At 40.7% G+C, this 24,704-nt stretch overlaps 1 protein-coding gene across 1 annotated transcript in view; it reads right to left on the bottom strand.

Annotated features, from left to right (window-relative positions):
* The window catches only part of Catsperb (cation channel sperm associated auxiliary subunit beta), a 77,923-nt gene that overhangs the window by 33,849 nt on the left and 19,370 nt on the right, over positions 1-24,704 (bottom strand). The window contains 9 exon segments of the mRNA XM_042692711.1: positions 4,943-5,101; positions 7,565-7,714; positions 9,340-9,386; positions 9,852-9,918; positions 13,193-13,225; positions 15,337-15,455; positions 15,591-15,686; positions 22,487-22,636; positions 23,951-24,046. Of these exon segments, the coding sequence (XP_042548645.1) occupies positions 4,943-5,101; positions 7,565-7,714; positions 9,340-9,386; positions 9,852-9,918; positions 13,193-13,225; positions 15,337-15,455; positions 15,591-15,686; positions 22,487-22,636; positions 23,951-24,046 (917 nt within the window).

Raw genomic sequence — 24,704 nt, 5'->3', positions numbered from 1 at the left:
GCCCATTTCTAAGGGGTGGTAAAGTCACCAAATGTGCTGGTGTCACTGAGTCTTTGCAATGCCCTCAGTTTTTGCCTCAGTGTTTTTGGTCCTCTGTGGTTATGGAAAATCATGATAAATACAATGATATCTTCTTGGAGAACCAACCTCTTTATCAACACAATGCTCTTTATCTCTTGGTCTGAAGTCTACTCTGCTGAAATTAATAGAGCTACTCCTACTTACTTGTTGAGTGATGTTACCATGGTGTCTCTCTTCATCTGTTTACTATTCATCTGGATGGGTGCTTATATTTAAGGTGGGTTTCTTCTGTACAGCATATAACTGGGTCTTGTTTTCAGACCCACTCTGATGAACTATATCTTTGGATTGGTGCATTCAGATGATGAATGTTCGCAGTGACATCAGTAGATCTGGTAGAATTCATATCTACCATATTCATTTTATATTTGTTGCCTCTTTTTTTTTTTGGTAGTGGGACTTGAACTCTAGGCCTGGGCCATGTCCTTAAGCTCTTAGCTCAAGGCTAGTGCTCTACCACTTGAGCCACAGCACCACTTCTGGCTTTTTCTAGTGGTTTATTGGAGATAAGAATCTCATGGACTTTCCTGCCCAGGTTGGTTTTGAACCACTATTTTCAGATCTCAGCCTCCTGAGTAGCTAGGATTACAGATGTGAGCTACTGGCGCTCGGCATTTATTGCTTCTTTTCCTATTTCATCTCCCATTCTTTTCCTATCTTTTATGGCCTTAATGGAACATTTTGTGTCATTCCGTTTTCTTTTATTAGCGGGCTAATTAATACTTCCTTGTGTGTGCAGGTCCTGGGACGTGGACTCAGGCCCCACGCCCTTGCTCAGTCTTTTTTTTCATTCACAGTTGGTGCTCTACCACTTGAGCTACTCCTTCCTCCCCTTTCTCTCCTCTCTCTTCTACCTGTCTCTTCCCTCACATTCCCCTCCTTTCTTAGCTGCCTCCTCTTTCCTATTTTCTCCTCTCTTCTTGCTGAATAATCATCTCAGGGAGTTTTCATGTGGGATACATTTCTTGAAGCATTCAAGGGTTTTTGAGTTTTGTCCATCTGTCTTTGAGTTTTGTCCATTTGACAGTAATGTGTCCCACTGTGAGTCTTTATTGCATTTGTCTTGATTGAAGTTTTTGATCTTTTTGAATTTGTATATCTATTTCTGTCCTCATTTGGAAGGGTGTTATTCTTTACTATTTTTCTCTTGTTCCTCTTGCACTCTCAATGCATGTGATGGTGTGCTTGATGGTGTCTCTTTAGTGCCTTAAGATATTTTTACTTTTGTCATTCTGTTTTCTTCTTTGTTCCTCTGAGTCAGTGACTTCAAATGATCTGTCTCTGAGTTTACTTTTCTCTGTCTGATAAAAACTGCTGACAACTCTTCTAGTGAAAAGTTTTAGTTATTTTAGCTCTAGAATTTCCATTTGATTCTTTTTTCTCATGAATTCTACTTTATTCAACACAGCCTGCTACAGCAAAGAATAACAGTTCAGACCCATGTTGGCTTAACAGAGGCCATTTGGCTAGCTTACACCATTCATACCACCTCTTAAGAAGTTGAGAGTGTGGTAAAGAAACATGGCCAAGATTCACAGCCCTACCAGTCTTTATTTAATGAATGGTCACCCCTCTGAATAACCAGTCGTTCAGCTCCAGCACTTTTTGGTCTGATGCGGAGGACAGCATGGTAGGATGGAAGAACCACGTGAGCTAGGCAGCCCTGGAGAAGTGTAGACAGTCCTCATCTTCGAGCAAAACACCTAAGCTTCCTCCATTGTGAGAGGGATAAGGGTGACACATGTGGGCAAGTGGATCTCCACCCAGGGTGACATTCACAGAGGTCCTCCTGGCCAGGAAGTGGCAGAGATCTGGAGATTCAAGAAAGCTTGGCAGCCAGGGACTTGCATTCTTTTCACTGGCCATTTCCCCACAAACCATATCAAATAGAATCAGGGAACAGGAGCAGAGAATTCCAGCATCTTTAAGAGGCTAAAGAGTATGTCACAATCCTTTCTAGAAGTATGATCTTGGTACCTGTCTGGGCCTTAGCCAACCCATCCAAAGATGGTTTTTTTTTCTCTTTCCATTCCCATATCACAGAGCTAGCATGAAGCTTAAATTGATGTGTGAGAGTGCTTTGTAAAGTGCTGTCCAGTGTGAGCTGGACAAATCCTTTATTCAAGGAAGCAGCACAGGGTCCCGTTCTTTTCACTTCCAGGGGGTCCCTGCCATTCTTTCGCTCGGGACCTGCCTGTTAGGAGGGGCTGCCTACTTCAGTCCAATGGGAGCCAATGCAAGCTGGAGGGCTTAATATTTCACTTTTCTTCCTCTCTGGCCCTATGTCCCACACAGAATAGGGGGCTGAGGTGATAATAGAAGACTTCCGAGACCCCTCATTTCAAGACCCTTTATTTTGTTCGCTGGAAGACTGCTTTCTCTTGCTCATAGGTCTCTTTGGATCCAGGTCGCAGGCGATGAATCTCAGTGACGGCATCTCCTGCAGCCAAGCCCAGGTCCTTCACTAGGTAACAGGCTAGCGTGGTGCCAGTGCGACCGAAGCCCAGGGCACAGTGCGCTCCCACGGCCTCGCAGGCCGCGCGTTGGCCTGGTCCACTTCTGCACGAAGCGGTCCATCTGGTGGGGGTCGGCGGACAGAGGTCGGGGATGCGCAGGCAGTGCTGGGTGAGCTCGGGGAACCAGTCCCCATGCTGGGGGGGTGGCCGTGCTCCATCGGTGGCACCCGGCGCCGCACGCGTGCGCCAGCAGGAACTGGCAGTGGGTGGGGGAGGCGGCAGCGCCATCCCCGCCAGCCGGCCGGCCCGGAGCACCCAGGAGAAATGGCTCGGGGAGGCGGGCGCTCCATTTGATTCTTTTAAAAAAAGTTTCTAATTTCTTTGCTGATATATTCATGTTGTTCATGTATCATTTTCTGGATTTTTTCTCAAGTTCTGTATGTTCTCTGTTAGGTCATTGAGCATCTGTATGAAATAATCTTGAATTATTTTCCAATAGGTCTGCACTTTTGTAGGGTTAATCTCGGAGGGATTTTTTTAGGGTTAATTTCTAAAGGATTTTTTGTCCTTTGATTGGACCATGTTTTACTCTTTTTTTTTTGTATTCTTGTGATTTGTTGTTGAGTCTTCAAAGTGTTTGAAATAAATACTTTGGACTGGTTTCATAAAAACTTTTACCTCTCAGCTTTAGAGGTTCTAGGAACTCAAAACATTTTCTGAGGCTGTGGCCTCTCTTGCTTGAGCATGTTGCTTCAGAAGTCGCAGAATCTCTAAGCAATCTGTTACTTGTTCTTGGAAACCAGAGATCCTCCTATGCAGCCCTAATCTGCCTCCTCATCACCTCTGATTTCAGTGGTTTCCAAACAAGGGCCCATCAGCATGCTTAGTCAGGAGAGAAAGGTTCCAGTGCCTCAGGTATCCTCTGGACTCCACAGACTGTTGGTGTGTGGTCCACTCTATTATTTCTTGTCTTGGGAGAAAATCTCTGTTGTGGAAGATTTCCTCTCAGTTGTATTGCATTGAGCCAGATATTAGGAAAGGCACCAATAGGAGGAGAATAATAAAATTCAAAAGCAAAGGGAGGTTTGAAACAGTGTTTCAAGAAGACCTAGAAAAAGGTGCTACCTTTACAAATCTCTCTGCATAGGATAGAGATTTTTTTTTTTTTTTTTTTTGGGGTCCGGTTGTGGGGCCTGAACTCGGGGCCTGGGCGCTGTCCCTCAGCTCTTCAGCTCAAGGCTAGCGCTCTACCACTTGAGCCACAGCGCCACTTCCGGCTTTTTCTGCTTATGTGATGCTGAGGAATTGAACCCAGGGCCTCAGGCATGCAAGGCAAGCGCTCTACCACTGAGCCACCTTCCCAGCCCAAGGATAGAGAGTCTTAAGAATTATAACAAGACTAAAATACAAGCAGTCTTCACTTAGGTATAGAATTGATTTACAAATCAAGGGACACATGCTCAATTAGGAACCAATCAAGTGTTTCAACAAGGGTGAGAAAATTGAATTTGAAGAAACAAAGGGACAAGGTGTTTAATAACTGTTTGAACTATTTTTGTTTGTCCCCACTGCACAAATGTTTTGAATCAATTTAGGTTGCTCTGACTGGCTTTCCACACAGTTGCTAGAGGCCATTGCAAGAGGACATCAGTACACAGTATATCTTCTGAGACACCAAATCAGCAGAAGTCCCAGGATTGGAAAATGTTGAAACCTGAATTCTTGTAAGCACTTTTGTTTAAATCTAAACAGTGTTCTTCATTTCAGAGTTAAAGATGGCCCCTTGGAACTAAAAAGCCTTTTACCAAGCTTTCAAACCCATCCTGAATAGATTGATGGGGAGGCCCACAGATGGAGTATGCTACTGGAAGGAAGAACATCACAACCTTAGCTGAAGGGTGTGGTGAAGGACGTGGTAGTTTGCCCCTGAAATCCCAGTGCTGAGGAGGTGAAGGCAGAAGGTTCTGAGCTAGCCTGGGCTACATAGCCAAATTGTCTCAAAACTCGAAACTCAAAACAGAAAGAACAACATAACCAGAAAGTGGCAGACAAAATCAGATAAAGAAATGCCAATGGTAAATGCTAGAAATGCCAGATATGTATATACTTTCTATAGGTTCATGGAGAAATCTCAATTATCCAAAGTTTCAAAGAAATGTATTATAAGTGGTCAAGTTCAGGAAAGCTTTGGTTAACCATGGCTCAGGAAAGGAGTAGAAAAGTGAAAACTGACAGTAGGTACTAAGCATAGCACCTGGTAAGTAGTCAACAGTCACAGTCTTTTTTCCTACTTTTACCTCCTGGATCAGCTGAGTGGCTCTCTCCTTTATGCACAATCACTGAGCAGGGAGGAAGTACTAGACTCGGCCTCATACACCAGCGGAGGAAGGCTCATGGGAACATACCTGGTCTCCATAAACATAAAGAAAGTGGCTTCGGGGATGAAACACCATCCCAAGAGGGTTAGAGAATGAGGCAGGAAAGTGGAAAGGAGGAAATTTGGTTTGGAGACTTGGTTGTGAATCCTGTAGAACATTCACAGTAACCATGGTACGTTTGGTAGCCTAGGAGAAAAATAAAACAAGCATAAAGAGTGATGAGTACTTTTCCACGATCACTATTACAATTTTTAGATGTTCCTGTCACTTGGATTTCATATAGCACTAAACGGAAGGATTAGTAAACTCTGATGTTTCTGTATTCTCCTCTCCTGCCTATTTGATAGATATTGAATAAAGTTCGGGAGACAAAATAATTGGCTCAAAGTTTTATAATAAATGGCACAGAGAGGTTTATTGTAGAGTCATTATTGAACTTTACAGACAGCCTGCAATGTCAACACATATAACTATGTGCTCAAAGTGTGAATGTCTGAGCCATATTCCATTCTAGGTAACCAAGGTCTTAAGACATACTACTTTGATGTAAAGATAATTTTAAGCTGAAACATTTGATTCAACTGAGGCAGAAAAGAAACGAAAAGAGGCAAAATTCTCAGAGCTTTCCTGATCTGACTAAAACCCAAGAACTTCTAGGAAGAGAAACTACCATCTGCTTCATACCAGAATGGCTCTAACCCTAGAAATGAGAAAGCAAACAGTCCCTTCTCCAGCTAAATATTAAGGTTTTCAGGAAGGTACTTGCTTGGGCAAATATTTATCTTCCTGTCTCTCATTTGTGGACCTGAAAACCTAGTTATCTGTTAAGAAGGAAGGAAAGAAGGAAATGGAAGGGAGGGAGGGAGGGAGGGAGGGAGGGAGGGAGGGAGGGAACGTAATTTGTTTCCCCCAAACAAATCAACCAGTTAAATTTCAAAAATGTTCATTCAATCCAGACACTGGTGGCTTATACCTATAATCCTAGATACTCAGAGGCTGAGATCTAACAATCATAGTTCAAAGCCAGCCCAGGCAGGAAGTCCATGAGATTCTCATCTCCAGTTAACCACCAGAAAACCAGAAGTGGAGATTTGGCTCAAAGTGGCAGAGCACTAGCCTTGAGCAAAAGAGCTCAGGAACAGTGGCCAGGTTCTAAATTCAAGCCCCATGACTAACAACAAAACAGTTGATTCAACTTACAATTAACTTTAAACCAAAGTGATCCATTTTGGATATTATTTCTTTTCCTATCACCATTAAGGTCATCTCCCAAGTTTTTTTTTTTTTTTTTCCAGTCATGAGGCCTGAACTCGGCTTGGGCGCTATCCCTCAGCTCTTCAGCTCAAGGCTAGTGCTCTACCTCTTGCGCCACAGCACCACTTCCAGCTTTTTCTGCTTATATGGTGCTGAGGAATTGAACCCAGGGCCTCATGCATCCAAGGCAAGCACTCTACCACTGAGCTATCTTCCCAGCCCCGATCTCCCAACTTTAACCACCATTATTATAGACTTTATCCCATAAAGACGCACAATGCCTATATAAATGCAAGATTTTCTTTTCTCCTACTACTCTTTTATTATTTTAATTTTCAAGGCCTTGTTATTGAAGACAAGTAAAAGATTTTCTCTTCTACAGTCTAAAGGGCAGGAACAGACTTAGGTATTTTCTTATGATGCTGAGAAGAATTCTACTTCATAACTCTTGTTAAATACCTTTAGAATGGAAACTATAGACATGCAACAATGGGTTATTTTGTGTGTGCATGTGGGTTGCATGCCCATCTTTACTAGCCATGGAACCTGAAATTTATATGAAAAATGTTGAGCTTATGTCTTTCTGAAGAATTAGCAAAGCACAACCAGTATCACAGGGTTTTTTGTTTTTGTTTTTGAGTACTGAAAATTGATCTCAGGGCCCTATGCTTGCTTGGCAAGTATACTACCCTTTGAGCCATACCACCTTCTTACTTCCTTCTTTTTTTTTTTTTTTTCTGGTCGGCCGTGGGGCTTGAACTCTGGGCCTGGGCGCTGTCCCTCAGCTCTTCAGCTCAAGGCGAGCGCTCTACCACTTGAGCTACAGCGCCACTTCCGGTTTTCTGGTGGTTTATTGGAGATAGGAGTCTCACGGTCTTTCCTGCCCGGGCTGGCTTTGAACCGCGATTCTCAGATCTCAGCCTCCTGAGTAGCTAGGATTACAGGCGTGAGCCACCAGCGTCCGGCTCTTACTTCCTTCTTACTTAGGTTAGTTTTCAGGCAGGGTCTTGCATTTTTGTCCTGAATTGACTTCAGAACTGCAATCCTCCTATCTATACTTCTCACACAGTTGTGATTAGAAATGGAAATCACTGTACCCAGCTTATTTGTTGAGGTGGGGTCTCCTTAAATTTGTTGCTGGCCCTTGAACTGTGACCCTTCCAATTTGGGCCTCCCAACGTTTGATAATTGATATGACTTACTTTGCCTGGGCTTGATTTTGACTTTTGTCAAACTAAATGACAATTAAAGGTAAGAAATTTCTTGTGTCAAATAATACTATTTATCAGAATATAATTTTGCGATTGCCAATTTTGATCAGGCTGTATTGCCAAACATAATGAGAATGTGAAAATACATTTGCAAGAATGATCACCTGTAGGTTATAAGACATACCATATCACTGAAGAGGTAAACACCAGTATTTTGCTCTGGATCAACAAGAAATGTTATCACCTTTGGCAAAGATTTTACACTTTTGGAATTATATGGTATGCAAGGCATCCAATTAAGGAATGGTTCTTGACTATAAAAACAAGAGCTTGACTACAAAAAAAGAGAGAAAGGACAAGTTAATTCTGTCTTTGAAATTTAAGTCCTAATTTGTTATCATAGGAAAATCATAAATCACTGAGATATCATGATGGTGACGAGGCATATTTAAAAAATCTTTACAGTCGTGACTTGCTTCTGGGGAAATCAGTCTAGGAAAAAACCCTGCAAAACATTGCCTTCTGGTCTTTATTGTCTGTGTGGAGTCAGTGTGGAGATCTCAATTTATCATAATTAGAGCAACTGCCATTATACCTAAACAGAGACACCATTGGAAAAGCAGATCAGGAAACTTCTCAGCAGATAGATTTGCCATGGTTGTAATTGTAGTTGTTGTTGTGCCAGTCCTGGGGATTGAACTCAGGGCCTGAGTGTCTTTTAAAATAATTTTTAAAGTTGTTATTATAAAGGTGATGTACAGAGGGTTTACAGTTTTATAAGTCAAGTAAAGAGTACCTTTTTTTTTTTTGGACAATGTCACCTCTTCCTTCATTCTCTCCCAATTTTTCCTTCCCATCACCACCCATAAGTTCTATAGTTCATTTTCAACATAGTCTCTAGCGAGTACCACTGCTACATTTGTTTATCCTTTGTACCTCCATTTCTGTGCTTCCCCTTACTCCTCCAAGACAGATAAATGAACAAACAAGATAAAAACAAAATAGCAACAAAGAAAAAAACCCTCTTGTTTCCATTTCCTGGAGTTCATTTCGATAAATATTATTTTTATCATCAGATGCCCAGAGGCATTGTACCTTTGTGTTCCTCTCCTAAGAGTATCATACTTTAGTCTCACTGTGTGTGAATGCCTAGAGACCTGTATCTTTATCATGTCCTGGTATATTCTAGATCTGGTTTCCACATATAAGAGAAAACATGGGTCATTTGTCTCTCTGAGCTTGGCTTATCTCACTTAACATGATTTGTTCTAGGTCCATCCATTTCCCTGCAAATGACATAATATTATTCTTTCTGATGGCTGTGTAAAATTCCATTGTGTATATTTTTTGGATCCACTCATCATCTATTGTAGGGCATTTGGGCTATTTCCACATGTACAAGTGTCTTTATGGTATTGTGACTTGTGATGTTCTAGGTAGATGCCCAGGAGTCGTATGGCTGGATCCTAGGGAAGATCTATGTTTGTTTGTTTGTTTTTATGGTCATGGGGCTTGAACTCAGGGCTTAGGTACTGTCCCTGAGGTTTTAGTGCTCAAGGGTTAGCATTCTACCATTTTGAGCCACAGCGCCAGTTCTGTTTTTCTGGTGGTTAATTGTAGATAAGAGTCTCACAGATTTTCCTGCCTGGGGTTGACTTCAAACTGTGATCCTTAGATCTCAGACTCCTGAGTAACTAGGATTACAGTCATGAGCCACTGGCACCCAGCTATGTTTCTTTTGAGGAAATCAAGACTGCTGTCCAGAGTGGTTGTACTAATTTACATTCCCAACAACTTTTCAATAGGGTTCCTTTTATCCCTTAACTTTTGTGCTCATGGCTAGCACTCTACCACATGAGCCACAGCTCTACTTCCTGCTTGGATTTTTAAAAATTTAATAACAAGTCTTAAAGTCATGAATAACAAAAATTTCTCACCTTTTAAGATTCAATATCTTACCTCACTTAGAGTCCTATTCCTGTCAAAGGTGATAGTAACATAGTCAACTATAATACAGAAAGACACAGATATTATGAGCAACCCTGATATTTCTATGATTAGAAGGATAGTACTATGAAAACAGTTTCTATCAAAATGACTGGAAGCTATATGTCATCAATTAGTGTATATGAACACACCTTTTCTTTGTGGCTATTTGTGCCTATTATCTCAAATTTTAAAAACTTTCCCCTTATTTTTATACTATCGATTTATATAAAATATATTTGCTGTTATATTTTATCCTATTTTTGTTGCATACCATTTCTTTTTTTTTATTCTGAAAATACTGTACAGAGGGGTTACAATTACATGGGCAAGGTAATGAGTGCATTTCTTATCAAGCATTGTTGCTTCCTCCTTTGTTTCCCCTTCCCATCCCTTCCCATCTCCCCCCCCCACCATTTCATTTAATGATATAGATTATGTATATTGACAAAAATTTGTTAATACTTCTTTAACTTCAAATTTACCTTCAAAACGTTCTCTATTAGCAAAACATCTTTCATTGTACCACAACCTTCCCTTGACATAGTCAACCTGTGTAAATAAGTAAATGAAAATATTATTTAGGGAACATGTAGATTTAAGATTTTTTTAAAGTATACTAAAAATTTCCAAGGTTTGGGAGCTCAAAGATGTAAGGCAGGACAGAAATTTGCATGTAAAGAAAATCAAAGGTGGAGCTCTCGGTTAGTGGCGCAATCGGTTAGCACGCGCGGTACTTGTAAGAAAATCAAAGGTTTATAACAACAGAAAACCCACATCCCTTCAAACCAAATATTATAGAAAGATGACAAGAGTCTAGAAGACAAGTTTTGAATAAGAGAATGCAGAGAGTAGAATTGTACATAAATGAACACGTCAATTGAAAAATGTCTCACTAATGAACTTTTTTTTTTTTTTGAGTCAGTTGTGGGGCTTGAACTCTGGGCCTGGGCGCTGTCCCTCAGCTCTTCAGCTCAAGGCTAGCGCTCTATCACTTGAGCCATATGCCACTTCCAGTTTTCTGGTGGTTTATTGGAGATAAGAGTCTCACGGACTTTTCCTGCCTGGGCTCACTTTGAACCGTGATCCTCAGATCTTAGCCTCCTGAGTAGCTAGGATTACAGGTATGAGCCACCGGTGCCCGGCATTAGTGAACTTTTTGAATTGATCAGAGGCCCCAAATTTGAGTTGGAAGGACTCCCTGGTGAAGCACTGGTGCAAGTCAGATCAAAAGCTGATGAACCTGCAGTCTGATGCCTATACAAAATGGAAGGAACAAGAAGAGCACCTGTTCAAGAAGGGCTTAGCTCAGTATGGGCACCTTCAAGCTTCTTTCCACTTTTTTGTTTCACCTGGTCTCTCAGCCCACTAGATGGAGCTATACACCTTCAAGGTGGATCATCCCCATTCTGTTGCCCTACATGCCAACTGTCTCTGGAAACATTATCAAAGGCAAATCCAGAAGTGTGTGTTAACCAATTTTGCAGCCATCTCTCAATCATGGCATGTTGACAACCAAGACAAAGCCCCATCTCTAATTTCAGATTCAGGATTTTTATTTATTTATTTATTTTTAGGATTTTTTTTGGTTGATCATGGAGCTTGAACTCTGGGCCTGGGTGCTGTTCCTCAGCTTTTCAGTTCAAGGCTAGCTCCCTACTACTTGAGCCACAGTGCCACTTCCAGCCTTTTCTGCTTATGTGGTGCTGAGGAATTGAACTCAGGGCCTCATGCATCCAAGGCAAGCACTCTACTACTGAGCCACCTTCCCAGCCCTTGTAGTTTTTTTTTTTAATCCATCCAGTCTGGTACCTGTGTTGGTTCATGCTTGTAATCCTAGCTATTCAGGAGGCTGAAATCTGAGGATCGCTGTTGGAGGCCATTTCAGGCAGGGAAGTTCTTGATACTCTTATCTCCAATTCATCACAGAAAAAGCTGGAAGTGGAGCTGTGGCTCAATTGGTAGAGACCTTGCCTTGAGCAAAAAGGAACTCAGGGACAATGCCCAGGCTCAGAGTTCAAGTCCCAGGACTGGCAAAAAAAATTTTTTTTTCTAATAACTCTGTTCTTCACCTGTGTACCTTCTGGAGCTCTTTCCCAGAGGTTCAGCATTGTTCTTGTGGTTTCTAGCTACGGTCCCTAAATAGTTTCAGAAGTTTCCTTATCTTGGTCTTCCTTGGTGGTAATCTGTATCTAAACAGTAGTGATTCTGGCCTTCAATTTATTACATTTTTATTTGCTATTTTGGTATTTAGTCTAAGAAAACATTTTTTCTGCTAAACTTGGAACTCTTATGGATGTTGGTTGTCTTTTTTTTCCTTGCTAATGTCACAGTGCCAATGACACTAACTACAGCAGGTGTTTATTACATCCTGACTGTGATGTTCACATACTATGATTTTCTTACTAAATTTCATTGCTCCCATTCAGCTGTCTCCTGTTCTATCAGCATTCTAGAACACATTCTGCCCCTAAGGAGCTTACTCTGTCAGGAAGCCCAGCTACCTTGGCCATGCTTTAAAGGGAAGATTCAGGCATGGGTTTGGAGTAGCTCAAACTGTGGCAATGCTGAAAGGAAAGACGACCATGTGCTCTCCACCCCTGGAGGATGCCATTCCTTTTGCTCAGCCTTCTAGTGGACTTCTCTTCAGTCCTCCTCTCAGCCATACTGCAGAGGCTGAGAAACATCTCTGGTAGCTCCTGAGCTCTGCAAGCCCAGTGCGCTGCAGGATCCTCCACCTCTGGATCTTCTGCTGCCCTGAGCTGAAAAATGCCTTGTTCTCAATGTTGCTGGCCATTTTCTGTTGCTATAACACAACACCGGAAGCTGAGCAAGTAGTTGTTACTTGCTGTGCTGCCCTGGGAACAGTCACAAGACTATCATCTGTTTGTGTTCATTTCATGTGAATTTTTCCCCTAATATTTTTTATTCATGGGTGGTTGAATCTACAGATTAGAGGCTGAAGACAGAGAAGCCCACTATGTTGCTGTCAGTTCTTTTGAATATAAATCAGTTTTGCCTGTCTGCTTTTCCCAGTTCTTCTGTTCACTTTTCTCCCACTAGCAGGACAGCCAGTCAGTTTCTAGGAAATATCTATTTCTGTGGATGAAAGCAAGGGGACAAGCCATAGGCTACTCACAATTTTGTTTATAGTTTCCAAATCCTGATGATGTGTTGATGGGAATCTTAGCTGAACCACAAAACTTAACTTTCAGTGACAGAAGAAGAAAATTTCTCCAAAATCTCCACCAGGGGGCAGAGATGTTGCTAGAGTGGAAGACATTTTTTGTGTCTCTTTCTCCAAGTAGGCACAGATGAGTACCAGGGTAGGTAGGTTGGGAAGAAATTGACCACATTCCAGGCACCACTCTACTTAGCTGGGTACCTTGTGCAGAACATGACTTGAACAACCATAACAGCCTGGACAAAATATACAGTCATAGACAAGGGTGGTTTCTGAAATGAGAATGAACACCTTTTCCTTGAAACAGAACTGCCTGGTGTTGCTGGACACTATTTTTAGTTCAAATTGTAAATGATACTGCAGTAGCAGGAATAACCTGTATGAGAACTATTGTATTTACAGCTCATCATATCTCCATTTTCACTCAAGGGTGGTGCTGACCACTTGAGCCACAGCTCCATTTTTTTTTTTTTTACTTTTTGGTGATTAATTGGAGATAAAGTCTCATGTACTTTTCTGCCCAGGATGGCTTCAAACCAGATCCTCAGATCTCAGACTCCTGAGTAGCTAGGAGTATGAGCTACCATTGCCTGGCTGTATACATATCTTTCAACCAACACTTGAAAATGAAAAGCTTCTTACCCTTTCAAAGCCACAAAAGTCTGCCCTAAAGAGCTAGAAGGGGAAAAAAAAAAGAAATTTAAACTGTTGCTTGCATATTGTATATAAAAAACATAACAATTTGAATTATACCTGAGAAAATGTAGTTTTTCTATTCTAGCAGTTAAGATGGTCAAACCTTAAAGACAGCCTTTTACACAATTTACACAATATCCAGAAGATTTCCCTTTTAGTCTTTGATTTCATCATTTTACCAATTTATTTATACTTTATGAAATTCCAGAAAAGATCAAGATTAAAAAAGAAGCAAAAACATGCTTTTTTTTTTTTTTTTTTTTCATATTGTAGAGGTTGGGATGGACCCAGGGCCTTGTGGAAAGCCTTATCTTTTAATGGTTTAAAGGGAGGAGTTAAGAGGCATGCAGGGAGACAGTGAGTCTGCCACCAACTTTGGTTTATAACTTTAACGTTTATTATTTTCTCTTCCCAACTGGTTTCTTCTTCCAAGCCTACAGCAGTCAGAATTCAGGACTCAGGACTTAAGCTCTAACTAACTCAGTGCCTTCAACTGAAGCCACAGTGGCTGTTCTTTCATCTTCAACTCACTGTTTTACCAGGCTAGATCTATTATCTAAGCAACTAATGGCAGGTCTTCAGAGAGGCTATGAATATTTATACACCTGAATAAAGACAATAGTACCCTGTGTATAAATAATATCTGCTTCTCAATCAGTATACTTGCCTCTGCTTTATTTCCTGTTAGCTTTCCTCTGCTCCTGAATTTTGATTCCTTGTCTTTTATCTGTTGTGATAATTTTGAGGGAGGTATTTATCAACATGTTTAAGAATTCCATTGTATCGGATATTTTTTTTTTTTTTTTGTCTTTTCTTTTTCTGTATTAGGAACTGAACCCAGGACATTGCAATTGCTAGGAAAACTCTTTGCCACTGAGCTACATCCCAGCGATTGCATAGTTTTATCTAAACACATTATGTGCTTTTCAATCTCAACAACTTATATTTTATTTCCTACATTCTCCTGCCTGAGAAATCTCACTAGTCTTCTCTGAGGATATGCCCTGTAGAACAGACTCATCTTCATTTTTCCTTAAAATTTCCTAATTTCTAAAATTTCCTAAAATTTCTTGGCAGGACAATTTTGAGTTGTCCTACACAGAGGTTCCCAGCAGGAGGGAGCCCCAGATGTCTGCAGGCATTTTGTGGTTGTTGTTCTAACTTTACTTGACATATAGTAATTGTACATGAGTATGGGGTTTAGCATGCTACTTCAATATTTGTATTCAAGGTATAAGGATCCTCTCAGGGTAACTGGCAAATCTCAGAGAACGCTAACTTTAATGAATTTAGCTTTATAAATTATGTTATAGCCTCTGAGGCACATATAGAGCTATAAAGAAATAAACTAGGCCCTGATGGCTCATGCCTATAATCCTAGCTACTCAGGAGGCTGAAATCCTAGGATTGTAGTTCAAAGCCAGTTTGGACAGGAAACTCAATCAGACTCTTATTTCCAATTGATCATCAAAAAGCTGGAAGTGGAGGTTTTGTTCAAAGAAGAGAGCATCAGCCTTGGGCAAAAATGCCAAGCAAGTGTGTAAGGCCCTGAGTTCAAGCCCCAGTACTGGAAAAAGAAAAAAAAAATAGATAACATCTTTTCTACATATATTTAAATCTTACTATAAGTGCATACAGAAATAAAACTAACACCATTTCAAAATTGTGCATTCAATATTATGAAGGAAAGGGAAAAGCAGCTATACTATGCTTTTACATTTTTTATTTTTTGTCAGTTATGGGGCTTAATTCTGGGCCTGGGTGCTATCCCTTAGCTCTTCAGCTCAAGGCTAGTGCTCTACCACTTGAACCACAGCACCACTTCTGGTTTTCTGGTGATTAATTGGAGATAAGAGTCTCACAGACTTTCCTGTCCTGGCTGGCTTTGAACTGTGAGCCTCAGATCTCAGCCACCTGAGTAGCTATGATTACAGACATGAGCCACCAGCTCCTGGCTGCTTTTACATTTTTTAAAAGAAGGAAGTATCTCAATTCTAAGATTATACCATGCTTTATTCAAAAGCCAAATACTTCTTTTTATATTGCAGAAGACATTTAAGGGTAGCAATTATTCACAGAGGTTTTCATACCTTTATTATCTGATTGCTTGGATGGAGCAGATCTTCACTTACATAAAGACCCAAAGAGGTGAGCATAACTAAATAATGATTTGCTAAGACCATGTCTATCAGTGTAAGCTCTGCATGTTCTACAGAAAGAAATCAAATCATACCATGGGTTAAAAAGAAAAGAAAAAGCAGGCATTTAATAGACACTTCATCAATATTGATCAAATGTAGCTGTAAGGGAAATGCTGAATAATGAAAGCACCCAGAGAAGTTACCTTCCTGAAGTTGTGAATACATGATACTGGTCAAATCATACCATGTGGTATCATTGTAATTCCAGAATCCAGAGAAGGTAACGCCGATAAAAACACCTACAGGGAAGAAAAAGGCCATGAGAGTGAGAAAATGCCTGGCTAGACTACTGTGATTTAAGGATTATTTGAGTGTCAATAGATGTAGGCTCTGTCCTCCTGGATGAAGAAAAAGATACCAAAACAACATCATATCAACAGATCGTACTAAGACAACCTGGTCATTCATTCATTTCCTCACCTTATTTCCTCATTACTTCCTCACAGCTTACTATTCTTAGGAGTTCAAATGCCTTTCCTGCATTAAAATGATGTGATGTGTAAACTCTGAGTTCAATCACTTGAATTTCACTTTTTTTTTCCTGTGAGCTCCTGGTCAAGTTAATATTAATAAAGGCATATGCTTTTTCTCCACTCAATTTTTCTTGTCAATTTAATTTGCAGATATTGAATAGTAGAGGAAATATTTTTCTCCCTGACAATATACTTCTAAGCAAAAAATAATAAGCACAGTGTTTGTTCTTAGTCCAAAAGGGCTGTTTTGATCAACAATAAATGAATTCGGGCTGAGAAGGTGGCTCAGTGGTAGAGCGCTTGCCTTGCATGCATGAGGCCCTGGGTTCGATTCCTCAGCACCACGTAAGCAGAAAGAAAAAAGCCAGAAGTGGCGCTCTGGCTCAAGTGGTAGAGCGCTAGCCTTGAGCTAAAGAGCTGAGGGACAGCGCCCAGGCCCAGAGTTCAGGCCCCCTGATTGGACCCAAAAAACAAACAAACAAAAAAACAACAATAAATGAATTTAAAGGAGGGAAAAGAGAGGGGGGAAAACTGTGATTAACTTCAATATTTGTGATTTTCAAAAATAGAAAAAAAATAACTAAAGCCTCATGAGACCCTCTTAAGAGGGAAAGTACATTACCCCATGGCCCCACCTTTCCTTGGCCATAGCTGGGAATTGTATTCATAAACTGCTTTGTTAAATGGCAACTCTTCTGTACAGCTACTTAAAGATAATAAGTATATATGGAATGCTAATATGAACTTTTGTGATTGGGAGTAGGGTTTATGGGTGCTGAAGACACTTGAATATGTATAGTTTGTTTCTGTAAGGTGAATGTAGGACAAATCATATTTTGAAGTGTGTCTTTTTTTTTTTTTTATCAGTTGTGGGGCCTGAACTCTGGGCCTAGGCACTGTCCCTCAGCTCTTCAGCTGAAGGCTAGTGCTCTACCACTTGAGCTTCAGCACCACTTCCGGCTTTTTCTGCTTATGTGGTGCTGAGGAATCGAACCCAGGGCCTCAGGCATGCAAGGCAAGCACTCTACCACTGAGCTACCTTCCCAGCCCCTGAAGTGTGTCTTTTTAACTCCCAGTTCTTTTCCAGGAAGAAGAAAGCTAAAGATAGGCTTCATTCTTCTAAACATAAAGTTGAGTTTTATAGGTACATGGGAATGAGCAGGTATATCCAGCATGGTAGCAGATGATCAGACTCCTGTGAAGTTTTCAAATATTTAATAGTATAATAAGCAAGAAAATGAACACTTTATGTTGGTTAATATTTTTAGCAGTTAATCACCTTATGACAAACTGTCTAAAATTGTATTTTGGGGCTGTTGAAGTTGATGTAGACTAGACCATTGTGAGTTTGACTTTTTTTGTTGTTGTTGGTTGTGGGGTTTGAACTCTGGGCTTGGGCGCTGTCCCTGCACTCTTCAGTGTAAGACGAGTGCTCTACCACTTGAGCTATAACGCCACTTCCAGTTTTCTGGTGGTTTATGGGAGATAAGAGTTTCATAGACTTTCCTGCCCGGGCTGGCTTTGAACTGTGATCATCAGATCTCAGCCTACTCAGTAGCTAGGATTACAGGATGAGCCACTGGTGCCCGGCTAAGTTTGACTTTTAATGGGAAAAGGAAGCCACTGTTTGAATAAGGGAAGTGATATGACAGAATTTATACTTGAGAATATCACTCTGATGGTTCTGTGAAGGGTCTGTACTGGGTCAAGAATAGAAACAGAGAGAGCACTTAAGAGACTTGTCTAGCAGATAAGTAAGGTTGAGTTGTCACAAACTTTTAGAGGAAGGGAGATGTGGTCACACTGGGGTGGACATTGGAGAAAGCATCATTTTGGAATATTATGAGGCTAGCGTAGACAAGAGTATGTCCTACATTTAAGTGTCAACCAATTGGATGCTAATTGGTTGAACTAATTTTGAAAGGTGGTTTATTGTGATATATGAGACATCCATCGGCTATTAAGAGAAAATGAGGAGGCTGGGAGGATTGCTCAGTGGTAGAGTGTTTGCCTTGCATGCATGAGGCCCTGGGTTTGATTCCTTAGCACCACATGAGCAGAAAAAGCCAGAAGTGGTGCAGTGGTTCAAGTGGTAGAGTGCTAGCCTTGAGCTGAAGAGCTGAGGGACAGCACCTAGGCCCAGAGTTCAGGCCCCACGATGGACATACACAATAAAAGAGGAAATGAAAACTAAGCAACTAACACAGGAGCACTTGATTTTAAGGACCATCAGCAGCAGCAATGTACATTTGGGAATCATCAACCTGCAGATGTCCTACCTACTGCGCAGCTGGATTAAATCTTCCAGAGAGCACATGGTTACTCATGCAAGGAAGAAAAGGCAGGGACAAAGCCCTAGGTACATTAGCATGTAGAAGTCTCACTGAAGAGGAGTCAGTCTAGAGAGCTAAATTGTGATCAATGAAGAAATAGAAAAGCAATTGAAGGTAGTGTCTTGAAGAAGAGAAAGTGAGGACAAGGTGTCCACTTGCGTTAATGCTGCTGGGAGGAGGAGGACTTGGCTGGGGGAGATGGAGATGGAGATAGAGATGGAGAAGGAGAAGCCATGGGTGATCTTGAGAATTGTTCTGGGATACTGGTGGAAACATGTCTGATGTGCAGAAGGAAGATAAAAGGGATGATATAGCACCATCTCTTGACAAATTTCTCCCATAAACTTCATTGTGAAGAGAACAGAAAGCAAGGTAGGTTTTGTTGAACTGGGTAATATTGGCGCTTATTATCATTCAGATGGATTAGACAGAGGGAGAGTGCAATGGTTTGTTCAGAAGAGAAAGTCAGAAAATTGATTCTAGAGCTTTCTTTTTCTCCTCCTCCTCCTCCTCCTCTTCCTTCCCCCTCTCCTCCTCCTTCCCCCGCTTCTTCTTCTCCTCCTCCTTCCCTCCCCCCCTCATCTGTCATGGGGCTTGAACTCTGGGCCTGGGCATTGTCCCTGAGCTCTTCAGCTCAAGGCAAGAGCTCTACCACTTAAGCCACAGAACCACTTCCAGTTTTCTGGTGGTTTATTGGAGATAAGCGTCTCATGTACTTTCCTGTCCAGGCTGGCTTTGAACCATGATCCTCAGATTTCAGCCTTCTGAGTAGCTAGGATTATAGGCGTGAGACACCAGCACCCCGCTAGAGCTAACTTCTTTAGGTGGCTGAGAGAAATGGAACCTGGACTTAAGGAGTGAGGGGTACCCTTTGATAGCAGCAGAGGCACTTCTTACAACAAATACCACAGGGAAAAGGCAAATATTGCCAGTATGAATTTGACTATGAAGGTAGATTTGCAAGCAGGACAACGTAAGAGTTCCTGCAGTAAATATTTATTTTCTCTGTGAAGCACTAGATAAAGGTACTGCTGAGAGTGAGGGGAGAAAAGGGGATGCTCGGTGCTGCAGAAGTGGGACAAGGTGTGATAAGGTCACCTTGCAGAGCGGGAGAGCAAATGTACCAGGGAAGAGTGACTGGCAATCTAGGCAGTGCTCAGTACCTGCCTGAGTGGCAGGATCATGAATTTAAAGTGAGACCATCCAGTGGAATTTGAAGGTGAGACTACTGAGCAAATCCTTTCTAGCAATTCTGTGCTTCTCCAGTGTATGAGTATGGTAGTTTTAACTAGAACTGGGACTGTGTAGAAAAGAAGAGGGAATCTTGAATTTGTCTTTGGTGGGTACTTTTTATATATTGTTATTATAATCTGCACCCTTGTATCATTTTTATATCCATTCTAATTATATTTCTATAGCTCTTTTATATAAACAGATATATTATTAATGCATAATAAGTGTATTACTTTATTTGTAATATTTTTAAATATTTCTTTTGATCTTCATATTAATTGGAATTGATGACTACTAGGTCTACAATGACCTAGTTAAAATATTAATACTATTCACAGTTGAAATGTATATGGTAGTGCATTACTGTAGTATATAGTAAGAAATATGTACTTGATATTTTATCTCTGGTTCCTGACATAAAGTGTTTACATTGCTTGGAGTTTCCTGGGTCACAGGTTCTAATGAGGTGACTTTTGGTTGCTTCCTATTAAAATGGTGGCGGGTCATTAAAACCAAATCATAATTGAAAGCTTGAAATTTTCAGTCTCCCATGCCATCCTCCAGGAAGAGGAGCAAGGCTGGAGATTGAGAAAATGATTGATCAAGCTGATATGATAGAATCATTAAAAACATCTTTGAAGTGCTGGGTGCTTGTAGTGAAATAAGGATATTGTCTGGAAATAAGGATAGCCTGGACAGTGCTATCTTGGCCATGTGGTGGATGATAGGATGTAGAGTTTAACTTGTGCCATTCTGTCTTCAAGGTAGAGGCAGGGAAGCTCTACCTCCAAGTGATAGGCATGCTTGAATTTCTAGAGGTAGGGGTGAAGGCTTGGATGCTGGGTTACTGGACCTGTCAGTCCCGTGCTTAAGCTCTCAAGCTCCCTGTGATCTTGCCCTCCCACTGGACTCTATGTAAGCACAGATCAGCTCAGGTGCCATTATGCCATGCCTCTTGTCGAGTGTCTCCTGTCTCTCTTTCAGCCATCATGGCATCGCACTTCAGCTCTCCATTAGAGCTGATTTGGTTTGTTGGTATTGTTTTTCTGTTCTTTCTTTTCTCTCCTGCTCACATGGCTCAGTTTTCTGACAGTGTTAAGTATATTTGAGGGTCTGTGGGTCTTAGAGACAAGAGTCCATCTGTAGCCACTGCCTCTCCAATAAAGACTCTCAGTTTAGCCTCTCAAAATGTTGCTTCTGTGTTTCTCGCCATACAACAGTAGCTCATGCCTGTAATACTAGCTGCTCAGGAGGCTGAGATTTGATTACTGTCTCAAAGACAGTCTAGGCAGGAAAGTCCATGAGACATTTATCTTCAATTAACCACCAGAAACTTGAAGTGGAGTTGTGGCTCAATGTGGTAAGAGTGCTATGTAGCTCAAGAGCTAGATAGCCATCTAGTAGCTCAGGGACAAGCACCCAGGCCCTGCTGAGTTCAAGCTCCAGGACAAAAAATATTTGAAATACTAGAGAACATCGAGGTTAATGTATTTATCCATGCAGAGAGAGGGTGGTGATGCTAGACTCCATGGAGCAGAAGTTCCCAGGCTTGAGACCTGCGTGGACCTTGTTTTTGTACCTGTTCATCTCAAAGTTTATTTACTTCATTTGCAATGTCATTTATTTATTTATTTGTTTTTTGGTCCAGTCGTAGGGCCTGAACTCTGGGCCTGGACGCTGTCCCTCAGCTCTTCAGCTCAAGACTAGTGCTCTACCACTTGAGCCACAGTGCCACTCCCGGCTTTTTTTTTTTCTTTTTGCTTATGTGGTGCTGAGGAATTGAACCCAGCGCCTCAGGCATGCAAGGCAAGCACTCTACCACTGAGCCACCTTCCCAGCCCCAATGTCATTTATTTTTACAACAACAACAACAAAAGGCTGGTAAATGTAGGTGAGTGCTTCACTGTTGTAGCAAGAAGTGGGGAATGGGATCTGATCCATTTGATGTACAGCAGGTTGTTAATGAGTATGGGTCACAATCTGGAACCTGCAACTGGTTTCTGAGTCTTTAACCTGTGTGGGCCAGGGCCAACTCCTTGTAGTTAGTGCCAGACATGAATTAAAGCAGAGGATACTCCTGGGACATTCATGTGTATCTACTGAGAACTGGAGAATTGCTTGGTATGAAAAAATCCATACAGGGCTGAGAAGTTGGCTCGGTGGTAGAGCGCTTGTCTTGCATGCATGAGGCCCTGGGTTCGATTCCTCAGCACCACATAAGCAGAAAAAAAAAAAAGCTGGAAGTGGCGCTGTGGCTCAAGTGGTTGAGTGCTAGCCTTGAGCTGAAGAGCTGAGGGACAGCACCCAGGCCCAGAGGCCCAGAGTTCAGGCCCCACGACCAGACCAAAAAAAAAAAAAAAAAAAAAAAAAAGAAAGAAAAAATCCATACATTTGATGTCAGAAGTGTAAGTGGGAAAAAGAAAAGCAGTTGTCTTTTCTTCCATATGCTATTAGACATTACAGTTGCCATAGAACAATGCATCCTTACTAAATAATGTGGTGCTTCATGAATAATAATATCTATTTATATGGTACACAAATAACATATAGGTTAGAAACAATAAAGAATCTCTGAGCGTGGGGGGTGGTGGTGGGGGGAGATGGGAAGGGATGGGAAGGGGAAACAATGTTTGATAATAAATGTACTCATTTCCTTGTTCATGTAATTGTAACCCCTCTATACGGTATTTTCACAATAAAAAAACTAATTAAAAAAAAAAAGAATCTCTGGGAAGAAGTAACATGTTATTAAAGGGAAGACCAATAAAATGGAGAACTTAAGCCACTATTAGCAAGAAGCCATTGAACTTATTTGAAAAATTTCCTTACTACAACATACAAGTAGACAAGGGAAAGTGATAAGGAATACATTTGTAGACATTTTAGGACTCATTTTGACTCCATTTTGTCTATGCATTTAATTTGTACTGACAGCCTAGCATCATCTTAACAAATACAAGTTCTAGTTACTTCCAATATTCAGTAAGTCTGCCAACTTACCACTATATGTAGAATTCATAACAAAGCCAAGTAATGCTACATCATTGGCACAGGGGCACTTTGCCACTTTGAGATCCAGCACATGTGGATATAATAAGCTGAGCTGGTCTGGGGTCATTACATTTCCAAGATTCCACTGAAGAATAGGTTCTGTGGAAGTCAAATGCAGAAGTTTAAATTGTAGTTAATTCTTGAAAATGGAGCTTAACTACTTGCCTTTCACAGTACTTTAAAGAAACTAGGTAAAGAAACTATTTGATAGATTAAAAACTAGTGCAGTATGATCTCACTCATCAGTCAAGAATAGAGGAAAGTCTTATTTTCCAGAAGGAATGAAGTCTAATTCCCTCAAAGGGAGCTGGGAATGTCACATTGTGAAAGATCATGTCCATGAGAGATACTGCTCTGTTGAAAACAGAGCACGTGTTCAACTGCCACGTGTTGAAAACATCATTAGTCATAAGCTCTGTCCCTAGAAATGGAATTGTTGGACATAAGATATGCACATTTATAATTTTGAGAGCAGCTTATGCTTCAGCAGCTGACATTCACCTTTTCTTCTTTTCCACATCCCATTGAAAGAGCAGTAGATTTAAAAAATGAAGCTTTTGGTTAAGATCAAGTGTAATAACAGGGCACTGGTGCTCATGCCTATAATCCTAGCTACTAAAGAGCCTAAGATCTGAGGATTATGGTTCAAAGCCAGCCCAGGCAGGAAAGAAAGTCTGTGAGAGTCTTATCTCCAATAAACAGCCAGAAAACCAGAAGTGGCACTGTGGCTCAAATGGTAGAACACTGGCCTTGAGCTGAATCGCTGAGGGACAGCACCCAGGCCCAGAGTTCAAGCCCCACAACTGACCAAAAAAAAAAAAAAAGATCAAGTGTAGTATTTGTCCCTATCAGTTCAGTATCTGGTCCTTATTCAGTCTGCAGTGAGTATATTAAATGGATCTTTGGAGCAGGAGATAAATACCATTCCTCAATCTGGTATTGTAGTACCTGATATTGTAGTACATTCATCAATCTGGTATTGTAGTACCTCCAGGAAGGGTGCCCAAAAGAGGAAAAGAAGAGAGGGAATAAATCCAGAGTAGCAATGCAGATCAGGGGAAGTTATCATTGGTGGCTAAGAGATTTAGAAGCTTCTAGAAAACAGAAGTTGGGAGTAAACTAACAGGAAACATCAATCCAATGTCAGTTTTTCAGTAAAGCAAAGGTTGAGTAGAGGTACAGACTTGGAAAGGTCTATTATATGGCAAATAGCTGTCTGGGATCTACTATCTTTTAATTCTTCAGCTTTAACTTTTGCTAGACTATAGTTCAAGGGCCTTTGAATATTTGTTGTTTCTTTAATCCTTTCTTTCTGGTCTTCATTTGTATGTCATTCTTTCCAGGGAGCCTTCTAGGAACCCATAGAATGAGTGAGGCTCTCGTTGGGTGATCCAGTAGAGTCCTGACATTTACCTCGAATACTATCCAATAGAGTTCCTTCAGTAGTATAAATATTTAATCCTTGATGTAAAGAGATCCTCACTAGCCATTGTTCTGTAGCTGCAATATCTGGAAATAAGAGACAATTGGATATTTTTAAAAAGTCATGTTAATGAAATTTAAGGATTAGTGAACATTACCAGCAAGGATAACTTTTCCAACTATAGGTTTCCCACAAACATTGCAGTGATAAAATAATGACAAATAATTATGAAGAAATCTTATCATATCAATAAGTCTAGATAGTTTAGATCATAATTTTTTTCCCTAGAGATGCTGTGAGTTGCTAAAAGCAAATTAAGACCTTCTTGTAAAGTAGTGTAATGTTATTTAAAAGTACTCATCAATTAAAGTCCAGGATCTGATGGTTTCATTGTTGAATTTCTACCGCTATCCACTTAAAGGATAAGTAACATAACTTCTTCTTAAATTATTCAAAAAACTGAGGGGAAAATATTTCCAAACTTATTCTACAAGACCAGCATTATCCTGATACCAAAACCATACAAGGACCAACTAGAAATTAGTATGCTAGATAGAGAAGTAAGGATCTGTAACAAAGTACAAGAAAATTAAATTTTTAGCACATTAAAAACACTATGTGTTATAATTATGTGAGATTCATTCTGGATGCAAGGATGGTTCAATTGTAAGAAAACAGATAATCCAAATAAGATGTGGAAAAGATTCTAAACAGACATTTCTCAAGAGAAGACATAAAATAGAA

This window comes from Dipodomys spectabilis, unplaced genomic scaffold, assembly GCF_019054845.1.
Source record: "Dipodomys spectabilis isolate Male_0828 unplaced genomic scaffold, ASM1905484v1 ptg000157l, whole genome shotgun sequence".
In the NCBI taxonomy this organism is placed as follows: domain Eukaryota; kingdom Metazoa; phylum Chordata; class Mammalia; order Rodentia; family Heteromyidae; genus Dipodomys; species Dipodomys spectabilis.
The sequence above is the reverse complement of the archived record's forward strand: the minus strand, read 5'-3'. Positions and strand labels throughout refer to the sequence as shown.